General features: G+C 44.7%; 3 protein-coding genes across 6 annotated transcripts in view; 1 reads left to right on the forward strand and 2 right to left on the reverse strand.

Moving 5' to 3' along the window:
• The first annotated feature begins 752 nt into the window (after positions 1–752).
• irak1bp1 (interleukin-1 receptor-associated kinase 1 binding protein 1) lies at positions 753–3563 on the forward strand. Its single transcript, XM_035617097.2, has 4 exons — positions 753–1071; positions 1575–1656; positions 1748–1878; positions 1984–3563. Exons 1-4 carry the CDS (start codon positions 797–799, stop codon positions 2222–2224), a joined length of 729 nt encoding a protein of 242 aa, XP_035472990.1. The 5' UTR covers positions 753–796; the 3' UTR covers positions 2225–3563.
• Positions 2266–4439, reverse strand: si:dkey-261l7.2 (uncharacterized protein LOC569751 homolog). 3 transcript variants are annotated; one of them, XM_035617099.2, is made up of 7 exons: positions 4195–4342; positions 3869–4076; positions 3640–3729; positions 3368–3456; positions 3023–3183; positions 2786–2902; positions 2266–2701 (listed from the first exon to the last, which is right to left on the reverse strand). In XM_035617099.2, exons 2-7 carry the CDS (start codon positions 3991–3993, stop codon positions 2591–2593), a joined length of 693 nt encoding a protein of 230 aa, XP_035472992.1. In that variant the 5' UTR covers positions 3994–4076; positions 4195–4342; the 3' UTR covers positions 2266–2590. The 3 variants fall into 3 exon arrangements, with proteins under 3 accessions (XP_035472992.1, XP_035472993.1, XP_035472991.1); XM_035617100.2 differs by lacking the exon at positions 3869–4076 and having other exon boundaries at positions 4195–4439; XM_035617098.2 differs by having other exon boundaries at positions 3869–4347.
• Positions 4440–5860: 1421 nt separating this feature from the next.
• Positions 5861–18386, reverse strand: part of LOC118289898 (pleckstrin homology domain interacting protein) — a 33573-nt gene continuing 21047 nt past the window's right edge. Inside the window, exons 25-40 of one of the 2 annotated variants that reach the window (XM_035617096.2) lie at positions 18129–18236; positions 16887–17011; positions 16450–16532; positions 16184–16295; positions 14840–14901; positions 14553–14708; positions 13899–14019; positions 13649–13774; positions 13259–13334; positions 12513–12575; positions 12198–12350; positions 11625–11777; positions 11182–11393; positions 10845–11086; positions 10478–10624; positions 5861–10341 (exon numbers count right to left, since the gene is read on the reverse strand). In XM_035617096.2, coding sequence (XP_035472989.2) covers positions 9608–10341; positions 10478–10624; positions 10845–11086; positions 11182–11393; positions 11625–11777; positions 12198–12350; positions 12513–12575; positions 13259–13334; positions 13649–13774; positions 13899–14019; positions 14553–14708; positions 14840–14901; positions 16184–16295; positions 16450–16532; positions 16887–17011; positions 18129–18236 — 2673 coding nt within the window. In that variant the 3' untranslated portion in view covers positions 5861–9607. Of the gene's footprint in view, positions 10342–10477; positions 10625–10844; positions 11087–11181; positions 11394–11624; positions 11778–12197; positions 12351–12512; positions 12576–13258; positions 13335–13648; positions 13775–13898; positions 14020–14552; positions 14709–14839; positions 14902–16183; positions 16314–16449; positions 16533–16886; positions 17012–18128; positions 18237–18386 lie in introns of both variants that reach the window. The other variant, XM_035617095.2, reaches the window with a different exon arrangement.

Raw genomic sequence — 18386 nt, forward strand, 5'->3', positions numbered from 1 at the left:
TTTTTTTAGAACAATTATCAAGATGTTTCTCTTTACTGATCTACCAGGCCTTATACAGTTAGTAGAGCAGAACAGACCGGTTAGAGACCAAACTACCTGTGCTTCAGGAAATTTAACAAGAATGGCAGCTTTGGCTTAGTAACAATGCTGTAATCTGGTGCAGAATCATTGTAGACTAAATTAATGTTCACTCTTTTTTCTAATTTCTCTGGTGAGCACAGCATTGACCCTGCTGTATCAATCTCCCAGGCCCACACGGGCTGCTGCTGGGTCACACCATGTTACTACAGTACAATCTGATACAGCCAGGAATGCCCCTAACATGTGGAGGCCCTACACCCTGCTTGTTTAGTGCCACACCCTTGCCTTAGCCTGATAAACTGTTCTGTAAACTGAAGCAGTCAGCTCGAGACACAAAATCTGTTTGTGACCATGTGTATAACTGAATTCAAACATGTGCATATTTCAAACCAATATGAAATATGCAGTGTACTGTAATGCTTTGGTGTCTTGTAGCCTTGCGTTCAGAGTAAGAACTGTGTTTCCAAATAAAATATGAATGCTGGTTATCATTATTAATATTGTAACAGTTATTGTTGTCGATAATAATTATGATCATTGTTATTATTGTTATTAGTTCATTGTGTGAAATGCATGCTAAATGTGAATTTGAATGTCTTTTTGTGTTGTGTAAAAAACCCCTGTAGTTCCTTGGCGGAAGTAGCCTACATATCCCGTCGGGCATTGCGCGTATTGCCATAGCAGCGGGAAGTTGGTTTGGTTCCGCGTCCAAACGATGGACAGCCCGAGCCGAGTATTCGCTGCGATACAACCGGCAGCGGCTCGTGAGTTCGCCGGTTACGAAAGGGAGCAGGGGCTGGAAGTACGAGCAGCTCACCGGCCGACTCCGAATAACCGTGTGAGGGAGGTCCAGGTCACGGGGACCGCGGAGGTCTGTTGCCCGGCGGACCGAGTCTCTGTCCGGGTCAGCGTGGCCAACAGCAAGGAGTCCGTGGACGAGGTCACCAGCAGCGTTTCCCGGCGACTCGAGTACATCTTGCAGGCTCTCAGGTGGGAACTCACTCAGAGGCTTTTACACGTCCCGAGAGGACCAGTGACATTAGCCCAATGCTAGCTAGCGGCTCCATGTAGCGTCCGTGGAGTCAGTCGTGTTATCAACAGAAGGGCCACATGAAGTACAGCTCTGTATACATCCACTGTTTTTCTTCTTCACATATTTAAGGTGCAGTAACTCATTTCACTCTTTATTATTGCAATCAGTGAATAGTAATATTTTAAGACCACAACTACTCACTCAATCTTACAATTTCAATACGTGATGTGCAATCCTGCTGCACTGGATAGTCTGTTCACCCTTTATATTCGGTTTACAATGTATATTCTACTTCTATTTCTTTTATATTTCTCACGTTTATATTGCATGTTTTCTTATTAATTACTTGTAACACTGAAGTTTCAGTTTTCTACCCTCCTTGTTGCTTTAACACAAAAACAAATTCCAGTGGGACTAATAAAGAATGATCTTATCTTACACATTTATTCTTTCTGCCCAGACAACATGGCATCAGTGACAAAGACGCCTCAGTGAGGAGGTTTCTCCACAGAGAGGCGGACCTATATCGCATGGACGCAGAGGTGGCGTATTGGGACACTTAAAAGATCCAAATGTTTTATGACTGCACGTGTGTTGAGTTATATCTGACACTGTAAGGAAATGTTCCCATAGGTCGTGGTCACCTTTTCAGATTTTGAGAAGATGGAGCAAGTATGTCGCGTACTGCTGGAGAAGCTGGACAAGAGTGTCTGTGTGGGAAGGCCACAGTTTCACCACAGTGCGGGATGCCTGAGTCAGATGAGGTAGGGGGGAAACAACAGCAACAAAGCACACCTCTCCCTGGCACTGTGAAGTCCTAGGTGAACAGACGGCACCTGTAACAACTGTGCATTTGTCTGTGTTTTTAGAAGGCGAGTGTGTGTATGCGCAGTTGAAAACGCTCAGCAGAAGGCCAGCGACATCAGCCAGCTCCTGGGACAAAGCCTGGGTCCCCCCTTACTGGTCAGAGAGGAGGAGACCAGGGAGTGGAGGAACGAGGAGGAGGAAGAGCATGGAGGCAGAGGGCAGGGCGCTGCACCCACAATCAACGCCTCCTCGCGGGTGTCCGTCTCCTTCAGCCTCAGAGACAGGAGCAGGAAAAAACTCTAAAGATGTTTTGTCGTTGGCTCATGAAACCAAAGAGCTGATCGTCACAGTTTAAAACATTTTATTGCATAGTTGCAGCCGATTTAAAGTGCAGTGCTTCAAGGATCATTGGATCTCAGCCAACACTGTCATGAAAATTGACATAATATATATACACACATACAGCTGATTTTCTGAAAAAATTGTCATTGTAAAGCATTCATCAGGATTAGCGTAAATGTGCCAACCATTCAAGTCCGTCTCCAAACAGTTACATTCAACATTTACTCTTCATAAAACCTGACTGCCAGTTCAGTATGTGTCCAGAGGACACCACAGAAGGAAGGAAAATAAGTCGTAAGTCTGATGGATCTTTCGGGAAGGGAGCACTCAGGCATCATTGGCGTCATCTTCAGGAAAGCGCTCTCTCAGCCAGGGCTGCATGATGAACCGCTCCCCATCAAAATGAGTGAAGTAATTGTCCAAAGTGGGAATGTTGGGCTAAAAACATCCAAAAGTGAGTCAAAGCCATAATTAGTGGAAGTAATTGTGAATGCGTGCTGTGATTTTTTTTCCAGTACTTACCCTCATCCCAGTGATGCGCTGCAGTTGTGTTTGAGGCAGGTATGCCACCAACAGAGATGTGGGTCCAGGCCCGCTGAACAGTACCTTGTAATGAGGCGTCTTCTCTGCTTTGATGCCCTACATGCACACACACAGTCACAGAACTGGCTGAGTTTTAAGGTTCCAACACTTAAAACACTTGAGTTTGTAAAACAGCACATTGGTGAAGAGGGGATCCAGGTTGTTGAGGCTGCTAACCTCAGGACTGGAAGACATCCTGTCGACCCACTCTGGTGGGGCTCGCAGTTCAGGGTCCCAGCTCACCACCACACCAACCATGTGGCCTTTCCGCTCCATCACCACGTCTCCGACCCGTAGAAACACATACGGAGGGCGAGGACTTCGCACCGTGTTGGATGCTGCAGGAACGAAGAAAGAAAAAAGATTGAATGGTTTGAGACAAATTTACTTTTCACAGGAACATGTTTTTTTAATCACTGGATCCACATTGCAACACTGCAAAGTGTCTTGGGTATATCGTTGGCTTAGAGATTAATCTTAGATTTTTTCCAAATATGTCTTTACATATGTACATTTACAAACCTCCAAAGAAGCCCTGGTCATTGTCATAAAGCATGGTCTCTACAGGAGGCCGCTCCTGTGTCACTTCCTGTTCCAGGCCAACCAGAGAGCTTTGGAAAGCAGAAATGTTGTTGACGTGAAAAGGAGTTTGTGTCCAACAAGAACTTGAAACATTGGTGATCACTTCAAGCGTTTAAATAAAAATGATTAAAGTGAACAAAGAGTAGTCTTGGAGCTTTAAAACACGTCTGAGTCTCAATCACAGTGTGTCTCCATACGCCTCCCACACTTACTTGACATAGGACATGTGTTGGTTCGCCCACTCCATCCACGCAGTGCCGTTGAGGTACGATCTTCTCCACTCTTTCCAAATTCTAAGCAACCTGAAACGCCAAGGTTACTCACCGAATTAGGACAGGAACAAAAAAAACAAAACTGCACAGCTGCTCTTAGAACTTTCGTCATCAGTGCACATCATAAAGAACAGTGGCCTGCCTATCCGCGCGGTGGGATCACACCTACCCCGCCGTGGCGTGGAGGCGCTGCGCCGCGGTGGGGCCGCTCCACCGGGAGATGAGGTACTGCGCGGGCACCGCGGAGAGCAGCAGCGCGAGCTGCAGCGCCGCGGCGGCCGAGAGCCGAGGCATGGCCGCGCGCCTGTCGCCTGGGGACGGGGACGGGGGGCGCGCGTGTCCGCTGCGGGACCCGGAGCCAACTCAGTCCAGAGTCTCTGAGGGAGTCAGGGACCACAGCATCGACGAGCTTCTCTGAACCCTGATAAGCGACGCGTGTTGCTGCAGAAGGTTTGAGGACATGACGTGTGTCATGTGAGTGTGTCTGACTCTTACCCTCGTATCGGACTCCTCAGTGCGCTTCCTCCAACTACCTGCCACGCAGCGTGTCTGAGGAAACCCGAGCAACGTGACACAGTTTCACTTCTGTTGTATTTACATAGGGCCATGTCGCTGCCACCTGTTGATCCGCACTTCTGTCTGAAAGTATCAAACTCGTTTTTGTTTGTCCAATCGCTGCAGCCCACGGACGCGCCGGCGGACCTTTAGCGGCTCGCCACGTCAGGGCGGAGCCGAACCCGCGGGCTCCCGGCGGGGAGAGGCTGTGTTTGTGTTTTTTGATGAAGTGATTCATTTAGGCGCAGTTACGCTTTAGTGACACAAGGTGGCAGAGTTTTTCATTCGAGCGACATTGCTGTGGTGTGAGCCCCACTCTATCGTCCTGTACCAACAAACTGGGGCCACGTGGTGTGGTTGCGACCCAGCTGAGACAAATCACATATACACCAAAATGATATTATACTTATGCCAAACATGAAGCCATATGGCACAGAATGGGGAGAAACTCAGCTGCAGGCCAACGTCAACCCTTCTCACCTAAACGAAACACAATTCAAAGGCCAAGCAACTCAATCAAGCATATCGCATAAACAATAACTGTACATCTGCAGTATGTCCAAATACGATGGTTGTGATATTTCATATTAACACCACATGCTTCATATCATATGGAAGCTTATTATCATCATCAAAGCTCTTCCTTGTCCAACGCTCATCAAACAAGCCGCAGAAGAAGAGCAAAATATGAATTTATGCATGTCGCTGTTTGATTAAATGATTCTTATCTTCGATGTTTTGTCATAATAACTGTTTTGATCCGTAAATCTGCTTTCGCTAGCCAATGCTAATGATGTCACCCGTGACACTAAAGCTCCGAGGCGCGTACAAAAAACACACACCCACGTGACTCCGATTCAAAGGTTAATAAACGTGCGGCACAAGGCGCGCCCTCGTGGGTTTGTTCAGGTGTATTGCGTTGTGTTGAATTGTGTTTTGTATTGCGAGAGTTAGGAGCGACAGTACTTTGCGGAGGCCTCTACTACGAAGCAGGATTTGTGATTGTCAAGATAACTTCATGTTGAACTCTGTGTTTTCCGTCCTACGAAGCTGGTTCTCTACTTTCAAGGGTAAATCACCATGGTACCTGATGCTGAGCAGCTAACCCGCTCCGGGGCAGGTGAAGATTATAGATAAGAGATCAAATCAAGTCACCGGTCCAACTACTGACAATCAGATCACTGGGAAATCAGTGAAAACCACATATGGGATATTCACTTTTCCCTATATTTTTTTTCAGGCGAACATGAAATCTTTCATTTATGTTGTGTTCCATCTTCGTTTACTCTGACCCAGTAACATCTATACTGATTATTACACCCCTGCTTGAATCGCATTAGTGTTTCCTTTATATAGATTATTCATATAGACCTTGTAGTTGCAGAGATACTATTTTCCAATTATTTTCATTAACTTGTTTTCACAAACAAATCAGCCAGAAAAAACAAGTGTTTTTATTTATTTCTATTTTTTTTTAAATAATCCAATTATAACTTTTTGTAAACCCAAATTAAACACTTACTTGGTTGAATAATATCAATTTAGATAATAAAAAAAACAACATATTTTTAACTGAGCCAAAAAATAAACAGGAAGTAAAAGTGGATATGGAAACACAACTGTTTATTTACTTAAAATATTGGTATTAACTAACAGGACAGCAGTACTCCCCTACACATACATTCTAGCTTAATGCTTCTTTTTTGCATTCATTTTTTTATATATAAAAAAGTATCCAAACTAACAAAGACATCCTCTTCATTCACTTCCCGTGAATCAGAACCCGTCCCTTCCTGTTCTCTTCTGTCCCGTCCCATGTCCCATTAAAACTTTTAAAAAAAACATCCAAAAAATGCTTCCCAGTGGCTCACATGCAGCCACTCCACACATACACACACACATTGTGACCTTTATCCTCTGACAAAACACTGTGAGGTCAGAGGACCTCACAGTGTTTTGTGGTCAGAGGCCACAAACAGCACAACAACTCTGCTGCCACACATTAGCACAGGCCCGTGGTAAATGAAAGCACATGTACATGAGCATCCATGTCTTGTAAAGTACGAGGGCTGATTTGACGTGCTGAGTCAAGGCGGAAAGTCCCAATACCAAAACCTAATGAGGTCCAGTCTGACAGAGCAGGCAGGACAGATGTGACTGATGTGCGTCTGAAAAGAGAATAGATTAATGTACCAAATCTGGCCAACAACCAGTAACTTGATTTTTAAGGCCCCTGTGTAATGATTAGAGGCTGTATATTATCACTAGCATGGTTCAGGTAACCTGACGAGCATTAAACAAAATCAGCTCTTTTACTTGGATAGATTCAAAGAACACAGGCAATGTGAATGAGTTGACTAAGAGGCGATGGACTATAAACATGTTTGATGTCCATTTTCATACGATGAGCAGTTTACTTCTAGAACTGCATTTCAGCAGGGGATTAGAGGGTAAACAATGCACATCCCTCCCCATCCCACCATGAACATGGGACACTGCGGCTCCAACATAGCAGGACAAGGATGCTGTCGGCCAAAAATCATTCCTAATTCAAAATGGCTAGATCCTTGTCAATATCCTGCGAACCCCCCCACCCCATCCCATCATGATAACCTGTGCGTATATGTAAATATGATTTTTTGTAATTGAGAAAGAAAGAAATCCAAAACCTTCATGTGCCTATGAAGAGATTATAGATCCATTTCATGAATGGCAGAAGTGGACGAACACATAAAAACCTACATAATCGCTGCCCACTAAATTCATATTTTTATGGGCAAAAATCAGCTTCATCAGCTTCCTATTTTGAACAACAACAACAACAACGAAAAAGATAATTACATTTACTTTGATGTCAACAGTCATGGGAAACAGTGTCACTGTTTTAGGACATTTGGAATAAAGCTCTTCATATACACAATATAAACAAAGCGTTTGTGAGACTGACTGACAGTTAAATGGGAATCGTGTCCTCAGATAAGTGCGGCAGAGTATAGAACACTATTCCAGCAGTATCACTCCACACACCTAGCCACTGCGACATCGTCCGATATGGCGGGGACACAGACGGAAAAACATTTGACACGTTTGCCTGCGACGGAGCTCAGAACGCAAACTGAAATAAACACATTCAAAAGCCATGTTCTAAAATGTCAGTGCCCAAAGACAGAATTTGGCATCAACTTATCTATAACAAGAAAAATAGCAACTGTTGACAGATGAGATATACGTCCGAGTAATATGTGACGAGGAAGACCAATGACATGAATCGGATGTGTGCAGATGCTACCATCCACTCCTCCCCAGTCAGGTGTCAGAATTCAGCGTTCGCTCGCTCTGTGCTGGGGTGGAAACAGAAATATGCGAAAGTGGAGTGGAGGCCGCCATCATTATATACTCAGTCTATTCGGTGTACAGAGAGAGAGAGAGTGAGAGAGAGAGAGTGAAATAATAGGTTTGTCTCCTGTCCGACTGTTGTCGGCCTTTCTCAGCCTTCAGCACAAGCCTGTCACGTGTCCAGTCCAGTCCCCGGTGTCCACTGCTCTGAACCCAGTGATGGGCAGAACCAGGAAGTCTGGAAAAAAAAAAGAACAACAAAAACAACAACAACAACAACAACAACAAAAAGGCCCTAGAAGGATAAACCGAGGATATTATGCCAGAGTAGGGAAGGCACACGATCTCTCTCTCTCTCTCTCCACTTTCTGTCCAAGTCGGAACCAGTTTGATCTGGCTCAATCCTTTTTGTTTCAGGCGTGAGAAAGTGCTAGAGCATGCGAGACAGAATTGTGTGTGTGTGTGTGTGTGTGTGTGTGTGTGTCTGTGCGTATGTGTGTGTGTGGTCACCATACAAACATATCAACATTTAAAAAGTTTCTTTTTATATGTCAACAGTTTTAAAATACACAGGGTCTCTCCCTACGACTGCATTGATAACCAGTCTGTGGTAAGTGCATCTCAAAGCTCCACTCGCTGTACCTTAGGTATAAACTGACGATAGGTTGGTTATAGGATAATATATTGACATGAATAATGGTTTGCTTACAACAACGGTAAAGTTTTTTCTTTTTTCTCTCCAACTGCTATAAATACATTTCTTTGAGAGGTTTCACAATGATCAAACTGTATGCCACTGTTGGTACACAGAGTGAACGACACACCCAGTTGAGTTTTAAAAAAACACACGCACTCCTTCAATCACACACACACACTCGCATAGTCACAACAGAAGTTCGTACACAGACAGGCACATGTACTTTGCAGGGCAGAGGCCAAGCACGCTTATACACACATGCACGCGCGCACACACCAAAGACATAAAGGCACAAGGTATTGCTAATGTTGAGGACGCATTGAAACATGATCTATCGAAACAAATAGATGAACCCTTTCACCCCTGCATCCTTTTCATCCTTCTCACAGTAAAAACAGCTTCTAGGGGAAAATAAAGAGATCCTTCCTCTTTCTAACATGCAAATAAAAACACACACACACACACACCAACAGTTAACAGAACCTACTGATCTACAGTACCAACAGAGGTACACCATTTGGTATTTTAGCGCAGACGGACACGCTCGGGTCAAGACTTCCAAAACAGAGAGCCGATCATTACGTACAAATCTTAGAAAAGCTAAGAGAGGGTTGTATTTAAAAAAGAAAAAAAAGAAAAGAACAGAAACAATGATGACAGGGGCGAAAGATGTTGTCAGGCCAGCGGTGGGTCTGTAGTCCATCACGGACCTAACGATTTTTGCTCAGCGGGCGACTTTGACCGACAACCAGCTGAGACACTGCTGAAAAGTTCTTTGAAATAGTAAGACTGAGATGAGATACATCCATCTCTCCACAAGACTTTTTCAAGTACTAAAACTCTAGTCAACTACCATCTTGCCCAGTCTGACGCCAACAGTGTTTCAGGTCAGACTCCTCGGGCGAAGAGTAGTTCACTGGACAGGAACAAGTCACATGACCGCCAAACACGGGAGTCAGCGGGCATCTGTCGGATCCAACATGGACCAATAATGTAAGAGGAGCTGGAAACGAATGAACATGCGTCATCGGAAAAAGCCACTGGTCGCCTTAGCGATGTGCTCGCCGGGCCGAGAGGAAGGAGGACTGGACAGGCCTCTGCGTTGTTGCCTCTCTCCGGCGCCTCGGCTTCAAATAGCAGAACCAGCAGCCGCCCGGACGTACACACACAAACACGTGCACACAAATGCAACACCAAGCATGACTTCCTCCACTCAGACCCCTAATCCTCCGAAGAACAAATTCAGAAATCTGAATCTCCCGAGGTTTCTCTCCTCTAGGGGCAGTCGGCCCCCTCCTCTCGTCCTGTGCGTCTGGTGTGTTACCAGCCTATCAGGTTGGCTTTGGCCTTTTCTGTCAGCTTGCGGACTCGTCCCTTAGAGGAGGTGCCGAAGGTGATTGATGAGTCCTCAAACAGCAGCTGCCTCTGCTCCTCCTCAGAGTCCTCCTCCATGTACCAGGCCGACCGTCGCCCCTGGTTACGCGTGCGCATGGACCCTCCTGCCTCCCCTCCTGCCTCATCTCCCGACTCCTCCCCCGTCTCCTCCTGTGGAGACTCCTTGCGATTGGGTCGTTGAGGAGCCGTCCTCGGAGGCGGGGTGACCTCCTCGTTGGCTCTCCTGCTGCTCCTCCTCAGCGGCGAGGGCTCAGGCGACTCCACGGGAGGAGTGGATTCGTCGGTTCTTACCGCTCGGGGCCGGCCGCGTCGTCTGGGCGTCGACGCCATCCCGGAGTCCGACAGCACAGATGTTTCCTGTGCGGAAGACGTCCCACCTTCGTCTCCCGTGGATTGGTCGAGCTCATCGTCAGGGGTGGAGCTCCTGCGGTTACCGCTCCGTCTCAGCTCCTCCAGTTCCTGCTTGCTCTTCCTGCCTCTCTTCTTGCCAGGAGGGCGACCTCGGGGTCTGGAGGGACTCGCCGGCGTCGTGACTTCTGGGGGACTCGCCGGTGGGTCCACTCTGGGTTTCCGCCCCCTCCTCCCCACACCAGTGTGACTACTGTGACCATTCAGGTGGACTGTGCTCTGAGTTGAAGGGCTGACAGGGACTGGAGCGCCTGACAGGGAAGGACATTAAGTCACAGGACATAGGAAGTCAAATATACATCAATAGCATGCAGGTGACATTGAATACTTCATCTCTAACATTAATCATAAACATAAGCATCAGGCACAAGTGACAATGCCTCTTACCAGGTGTGAGTCGTACAGGCGTCCTGAGTTTCCGCCGGGTGCTTCCTCCACTGCTACTTTCTGTGGCTGGAGAGGGTGTCACCTTTTCAGGAGCCGAGGGCGTTGAAGCCGACACAGAGTTGTGAGCCCTCAGCGAACGAGTAGACTCTGATATGGCAAAGAGAATAACACTGAAGTAAACAGCATCACCAGTTGTGAGTAGTTCTTGATAATATTTTTTAACTACTTGCTGGCTAACCAGCTGCTGGGAGTTGCTCCATATTTAACAAACAGACACAAGAGTAGTGTTGTTTTACTCATCTAGCAACATCTCAAATAGTTTTTTAGTATATCTATAAGTGAGAATTTAAGCAAAGGTGATCCTCACCTGCAATGCTCGCTGTGCTGCTTGTGGCATTAAGTGAAGCGGATGTGGCGGGTGGAGAGTGTGCAGAGTGGCGTGCTGCGCTCCGTGTTCGCCCTGCAGCCGGCGTATCCCCCTTCCCGTTGACCAGCTGCAGAGGCTGTTTCGGGGGGATGCTCTGTCTCAGGGAAGAAGGTCGTGAAGGAGGCGGCGATGGCTCCCTTTTCGCTGTCACCCTGGATGATACGCGTCTCTTCCTCTCTGGGCTACACGCAGCAGGGGAGGGAGTAACACTCAATCAAATCTAATGCACAAAAAGGACTAAAAACTAAAATCCACAATAAAATCTTCTTCCTTTTACCTGGATGCAGTGCTGCTTGCGGGAGACTCGCTCCTCCTCCTCCTCCTCTTCATGGCGTGCCGTGTCTGTTTGTCCGTAGTGTGTCGCGTCTGTCTGTCCGTGCCCTGTCTGGTCAGTTTATCTGTCAGGCCGTGGATGGCCTTGTAGTCAGCCAGGATGGAGCTGACATGCTCCTCAAACAGTGCGGAAAGCCTCAGGCTCATACTGTAGATCTAGAGACACAATAAAGGAAAAACACTGAATCAACTGACATACTTGGGGAAAAAAGGGATACATGTTAATAAGCACTGGCTAATTTTAGGATTTTATTTTTATGGACTCATCCAAGTAAGAACACGGTATGCAACACAAATCATATTAAATTGTATAAATTATGGTTCCAGCAAGTGTGTGTGTGTGTGTGTGTGTGTGTGTGTGTGTGCGTGCGCACACGCATGTCTCACCCGAGACTTCTTACTGGGCGTGTAAGCTTTGGAATTGCTGAAAATGAGCCGGACATCTTTGCAGAGCTCGATGGGAGACTGGTACTTTCCTTCTTTTAGCGTGTTGAGAACGGTTCCAAAGTCCATTGGAGAGTCAACTATTTGCAGGTAGTCCTGGGAGATGGAGACGTGAACAGAATAAGGAGTGGACGAGAGGAAGAGCAGAGGAAGAGCGGTTAAAGGAGTAAGACATTTGCGGGATTTGATGTATCAGTTTGAGTGGACAGGAAATAAAACCTTAACAAACCATCTTCTCTACCTGACTTAAGCTGTGAGTCGGGTCACATTGTTTCTCCATCACAACTTAAACCCTCATTTGGTTTGGTTTTCATTTCAGTTACTGAACGGAGAAGTCTATTCCCCGGATCAAATAATCCCTTCACCTTCAAAAAGATGCATAGCAATGTGGGCGTGATGGAAACTCACAAAGATCTAAACTCTGATCACATCCAGGAGAGTTTGTTTTGGTCTGCGGAGGTATACATGTAGGTTCACATCTTAATAAAGAAAGTACGACTACTGTTGCATATGTACCGGGTACTCCTGTAAGTCCACGGGTTCTCTGAAGGGCTCCGAGTCTTCACACTGAAAGATCAGGTCCAGCAGCTCCTTACAGCGGCCCCTCCACGCATGAGGGTCATATGAAGGCGGTCGGGTTCGCAGTTGCCGCCTATTAGGTTGACGTCCCTAAGCACAAAAATGACAATACAGCTGATATAGAACAGCCTCTTGATGCTGGATTGTGTGACAGAGGACTAACGTCTCGTGTGAAAAGTGAAAGGTAAGAGTTCAGTATGGTTTATTTTTTACTCATGTGTGGGATCATACTGATGCCGTGAGATATTCTACCTTGTGGTTCCGTGTTGATGTTCCAGGAGCGTTACTATCTTCATCCTCCTCCTCCTCATCATCCTACAAAAGAAAAAGGGGGAACAATTATAGAGATCATGTGAACTGTACCAATATAATTCTATTATTTGCTGCTCTGGAATAGAAACAAGTATTCGGTTATTTCAAATGCCAGCTGCCCTAAGGTTTCATGCCTAAAAAAAGACTTGGAACTGCCAAACTAGAGCTATAGGAAGCACAGATCACATTAATGTGACCACTGTCCAGAGCGCAGTAAATACATACTTGGTCAAAACAGATTTGAGAGCAAAATGTGACTTTTTGACTCGCTTACGGGACAGTGACTACTAGCCTAGGTTAGCAGTGTCTAGCACTAGCTGCCATCCTAGCTTTTGACTATTTGGTCATTTGGATTTGGTGTAACACAGTTGAAAACCTTAAATACCCTTTTATTCTCAGCTTAGTTTCTGTAGCCTTTGCACATTTAAAGATATATTTACTACAGGTAATTAAAACTTTTGTGTAACATGTGTAATACAGATTTCTGAATCAAATACATCTTGAGGGAGGATTAAGACGTGTGTATGAGAGTTTAAGTTTTCCATAATAAACAAATTACAAAAACAATATTCTTCCCTGTTGAAAAGTCATGCCATTATTTGAATCAGTGGATTTAAAAAAAACAACCTGTTCAGGACAATTTCAAGACCCATTGTTGTGTAAAAATTGTTCACATGCAAACACACCTCGTCTTCAGAGTCAGAGAAAGTTGCCTTCTTCATAGTTCTGTAGAGCAGCATGATGTCTGTCAGACTTTGGTCCCTGAAGAAGAAAAATAAAAGAGGACGAGAAAGCAGGAATGAATTCATATCTGACAGTGAGACCTTAAAGATTAAAACATCTTTATTTTTGAAAAAAACAAACACCAAATAGTTGTTTATGTCATCAGAGGTCCAAATATCAGTTACATTTAATGCATGTTTCTTTTTAATAAGTGAATAACATTCTGTTAATCCACTATGAAAAGTCTATTTTCTAACTTTTAAGTAATTTACATTATTTAAATTGACATTATTTTCCTCTAAAATGACATGCAGGCTTTAACATGAATGATACTGTGCATTTTAAACACTCACTTAATGAATTGCAGCATGAGGTCAGAGACGAACTTGGCGGTGGTGACGATGAATGATCCAGGCTCGTTGAATGTTTGGGCGTTGTGTTCAATGTACCGAACCTCCCACATCAGAGAGGACAGTCGTCTGAAAGGAAAACACATTTGCAGAGCACGTCTTGAGCTCTGTGTGTTACACACACACACACAAACACACACATTCTGTATCATCTGCCATCTCTCCTACTTAAACGCTAGCTGATGCGACCTACCTGTAGAAGCGGTTCACCAGCCTTTGGCGTATAGTGCTGAGGTCAGTGACGTAGGCCACCACTGTGCAGTACGTGGGGTAAGCCTGGAGGTCCACTGGAAAGGCAAATGGCGCTGCCACATCTGAAGGGTGGTAAGTTGGATAGGTGGATAGAAAAAAGACAGATAAAAGACAGGTGAAGAGAGGATTATTACTAGGATACATCAGTTGTATAGCTCAGAACCAAAACAGTTTTAAGAGGAAGAGGTAGAAAGTGTCATGATGAGGGTGAATGACAAAGGGGCTCTAGAAGGATTAAGTGTGTCAACTGTTTGTACTTCTGTGTTATTCCCCCCAAACTGTCACTAGAGGGAGCCCTCAGACCAGCTCTCTTCCACAGGGAGGATTGCAGTAATACAAAGTCTGTGCCTAATATGAAATTACATCACTTAACAGGAATCCAAGCAAGCTCCTCAGTATCTGGCTCAACGCTTTAGCGGCTTATTCCTTTTAGCATATGAGCCGCGGCTGCTGAGCTCAGAGCGGTGACTCATGTCGTATGGACTCGCGCTGCAGCCTCTTCTACAGGAAATGTGCCCTCGTGGCTTCACTCCACATGCGGTGTACGTGACATGAGCGGGCTGTTAATGCCACAGGAGGCTTGATGACGTCATACCGAGTGTGCAGAGATGGTCGATGGCTGTGATGATGCGTTCACACTCCTCTGCGCGCGTGCGGCAGCCCCATTCCCCATCCAGGGGGACGTAGAGCAGCTCCTTCTGCTCTTCTTCTACCAGCGGGACGCTCAAGCCCAACTCATCGGGGAACGTGGCTGCACAAAACACATTGTCAAAGTTTGACACCAAAAAAACTACCTTGATTTTACCTTAAGAAATTGTGTGTTTGTGTGTGTGTCAGAGTGTTTGAGTGCACGACAGTGTGGGTATGTTTTAGATAACCCACCATCATCAGGGATAGTCTCCATATCCCAAGGGCTCATCTTCTCCGTGTCTCCATTATCCCAGCTGGATGGGAAATAGTTTTGATATCAATCATCGACATTCATCAAATTGCACTCTTGTCATTTCTTTTACATATTACATAGGTGGCATGCAGTGGTTGTAAGCACTGACGTTCCTTCACCACAACCTAAAGCCGATGTGCTTGTCTGACAAGGTTTTTTCAAATTATCAGTCACCATGTTGAAAGGAAAAAGAAACAACTAAAAGATAACATGCTTATTAATGTTTCAGTTTAGAATGTCACTGTCAGAGAAAGTCGAGCGATACAAAGAAAAGGGCAGCGTGAGTCGGTGTCATTTTACATATCAAAATCACAATTCAAAAGTGTCATCCAGGATAGTTCTATCGAGCTTCTTGAACGATTGGAGCAAATTGAGGTGCAGTTAATGAGGAGGCGTCTACGGCAAAATCACAAGCAGCTATTAGTCTACATTTGAGACGATTTGTCCAAGCAGTCAAACTCTGTTTGGGATACCTTAGTCCATTAGTTCTCTTTGGAAAATCCGGCCTTGAAATCATTAATCCAAGAATTAACCAAGACTCTCTTTGTACCAAGAGACCAACTGTACAGTTGACAAAGTGATTCCTAAGTGTCAGTCTCTAAATTTCAGCTGAAATCTTTTAAGTCACATGGATCTTAATCATTATGCATTTTTTGGTAAAGGTTTCTCTTTTAATGAAGCAAATTAGTTCTGCATGATTGTCCATAAAACAAGATAAATGATTTTCTTAAGATGACATTACAATGTTTCATCCATATTTCAAGCAGCCTTCAGACATGCACTGCAGTCCGGACATTTTCCAGAACTTTTCCTGCCAGCACCCTGGTAAAATCTGCGGGGAGTGGCGCCCATGTGAGAATACAGCGGGAAAATCTCCAGGCAATATACAGCGGGCGAGTGACCGTGTTGATGACAGTAAAAAAAAACTCTGCTCTCTGCCGCTGAATGATCCTCATGTCCTGCCTCCTGCATGCTCTACCCAGATGCCACAGAACGTTGTTGTGAACCCGTCTGACTTGGACCACCTCCTGCTGCGTTTGTCATATATGAACTGAAAATGTCCAGACCCAATTTTCCAGATTTACGTCGGTCATTTTTATCACCGCCAACAAAAGGTTTCCTTCTGCTTTTATTCCTGCTTGGGTTCGACATGTGGGCTAATGCAATCTCTTTATCTGGTGATGCTACTCAGAGACTAAGAAGGAACATTTTGTTTGATTGTGTACTATAATTTAAATGTGATTAGACCTGCAACCTCACTACAGTCCGAGACGTGTTCATACCAGACATTGTAGCACTGGAACAGGCTGTCAGGGTACTGGGGCTGGTAGGGCTCCTGGCTCTCAATGGTCCCAAACCACCAGGCATCATCGATCACCGACCGAAACCTGTCGCCTACACAGACATTACAGTCTTTAAAAGAAAGAAGTGGACTTCATGAATTGAGGTAGAAAAAGTGGCATTTCTTAATATATATTTGATTCAAGTACTGCACATGTTTCTAGTTAGTCAGGCTTAGTCAGGCAAGCAATGACAAAAACTGGCTGACCTATACTCCACTGCCTCGTTCTGGCATTGTCGAACTGCTGCCGCAACACTAGGAAGTCGATTACATCAGGCATGTCGTGATATCTACACAAGAGAAACATTTACAAGTTACTATGAGAAAGCAAAGAAACACCCAAAAATATAAGACCCATATCAACAGATCAGATACAGAGAGCTTGTAGCAGCACAGTTTTATATTCTTTAACATGCTATAGCTTATGTCAACTTTATGCAGATTAAATGTTTTGCCTTTTCTTGTGTCAAGATGAATTTTTTTTTAGGAAAGACAATATTTTGATTTAATTAGGTTATTTTTTAACAATGGCACTTCAAATCAGGCACATTTTAGGGGGAAAAAGGGGAGTAAATGATTGGGAGATATGAAAAGTTACTTTAAGGATATGACACACAGCATAAACAACTGTTACTGAAGCTCACTTCATGGAGAACGATCCTCCAGTCAGTTTCCCGGTGTCAGGGTCCAGGAAGGAAAGCTTCAGGCAGCACAGTGTGGGCAAGCCCACCTCGTACTTGATACCAACTATCTTCATCAACTCCTGCTCCTGAACGACACAAAGAAAAGAACAAATACACAAGCAAGATCTTACTATGGTCTACCTATGAGGTTATTCACATTCAGGGCACAACTTTTCACTTTCTATTGACAGACATTTCTTTTCAATGTTGTGTTTATTGTGAATGGGTTGGGGAGAGTGTAAGCAATGCTACTGCAGCTTTTTTCCCATCCGAGAAAAAAGCGATACTGCAGACAGATGATTTGGCATCGCCATGCCTGGTTGTCAAACAACACACACAAAAAAGGGGGATACAGAGGAGAGCGCTGCGTTTCACACGCTATAAGCAACACAATCACAAAGATGCACATTGTGCCTGCGATGCATTAAGGTCTGCCATCCGCTCTGGAATTGCTATTTCTGCCTCATTGCACAGAAAAAGAAATGAAAAATACACAGAGTATAGAAGAAAAAATACAATCCCATAAGCTGTTTGCTTTTTAAGAAAGGTGTCTGATGGTGTTCAGAGACGGTTTTACATGGAGTGATGTAACTTTGTACTCAGCAGACATTTTTCTTTTAGTGGATGGACATTTTTAGGGGGAACCAGAGAGCAAAGCTAGACCACTGTTTGTGATAGAGAAGAAGAGTTTTGCTTGTACTTGTATATTTGTGAGGACCAGTTTGACTCTTAGACCCTACGGAGTGAGGACATTTTCAGGGTTTTAGGGTTTAGGGTTGGGGTTAGGCATGTAGTTGTGATGGTTATGGTTAAGGCAGGGGACTGAGTCGATGAGTGTCCCAACAAAGATAGAAATGTCACTGAAAATATTACACATACAAATTGTAATGTCAGATTACAAAGCCAGGTCCGACATCAAATGTGTATTCCTTTTTTATCAGAGAAGTTCACTGTGATCTTCACATTTTATGTTCTTATTGAATGACATTGTAATTTTCTCAACCGTCCGAGAATAGTTTGTCTGTGTGAAGCCTGTATTAGTTTTTGCGACATTGCTCTTCTGTGATTTTGATTACGGGCTTCTCCTCAGTGGCTGTCGGTGCACGAGGGAAGAGATAATATAAATCTACGGATACATAAGATGTAAGAGCGACGCCTCTCTTCTGAGACTCTTAAATCCATCTCTGTCAAACTCTTTCTTACCCGTAGCTCCATCTTGTGCCACGGCTGCTTCTTAGGATTGATGCTGTAGATCTTCTTCTGTTTGGCCATCTCCACGTAGGCTTCGTGTCCCTGTCTGAAATAGTATAACTGCACAAACACATGCAGCACACACACACATTTCAAATGAACAAAAGAACACCTTCATCTGTCTGGTACATTTATTGACTGTCAGGCATGTGACTCTCAAAACTCAAAAATATAAAACTTTAAAACAAATTTAAAAGACTTCTGTGGATG

Source organism: Scophthalmus maximus, chromosome 18 (genome assembly GCF_022379125.1).
Source record: "Scophthalmus maximus strain ysfricsl-2021 chromosome 18, ASM2237912v1, whole genome shotgun sequence".
Classification (NCBI taxonomy): domain Eukaryota; kingdom Metazoa; phylum Chordata; class Actinopteri; order Pleuronectiformes; family Scophthalmidae; genus Scophthalmus; species Scophthalmus maximus.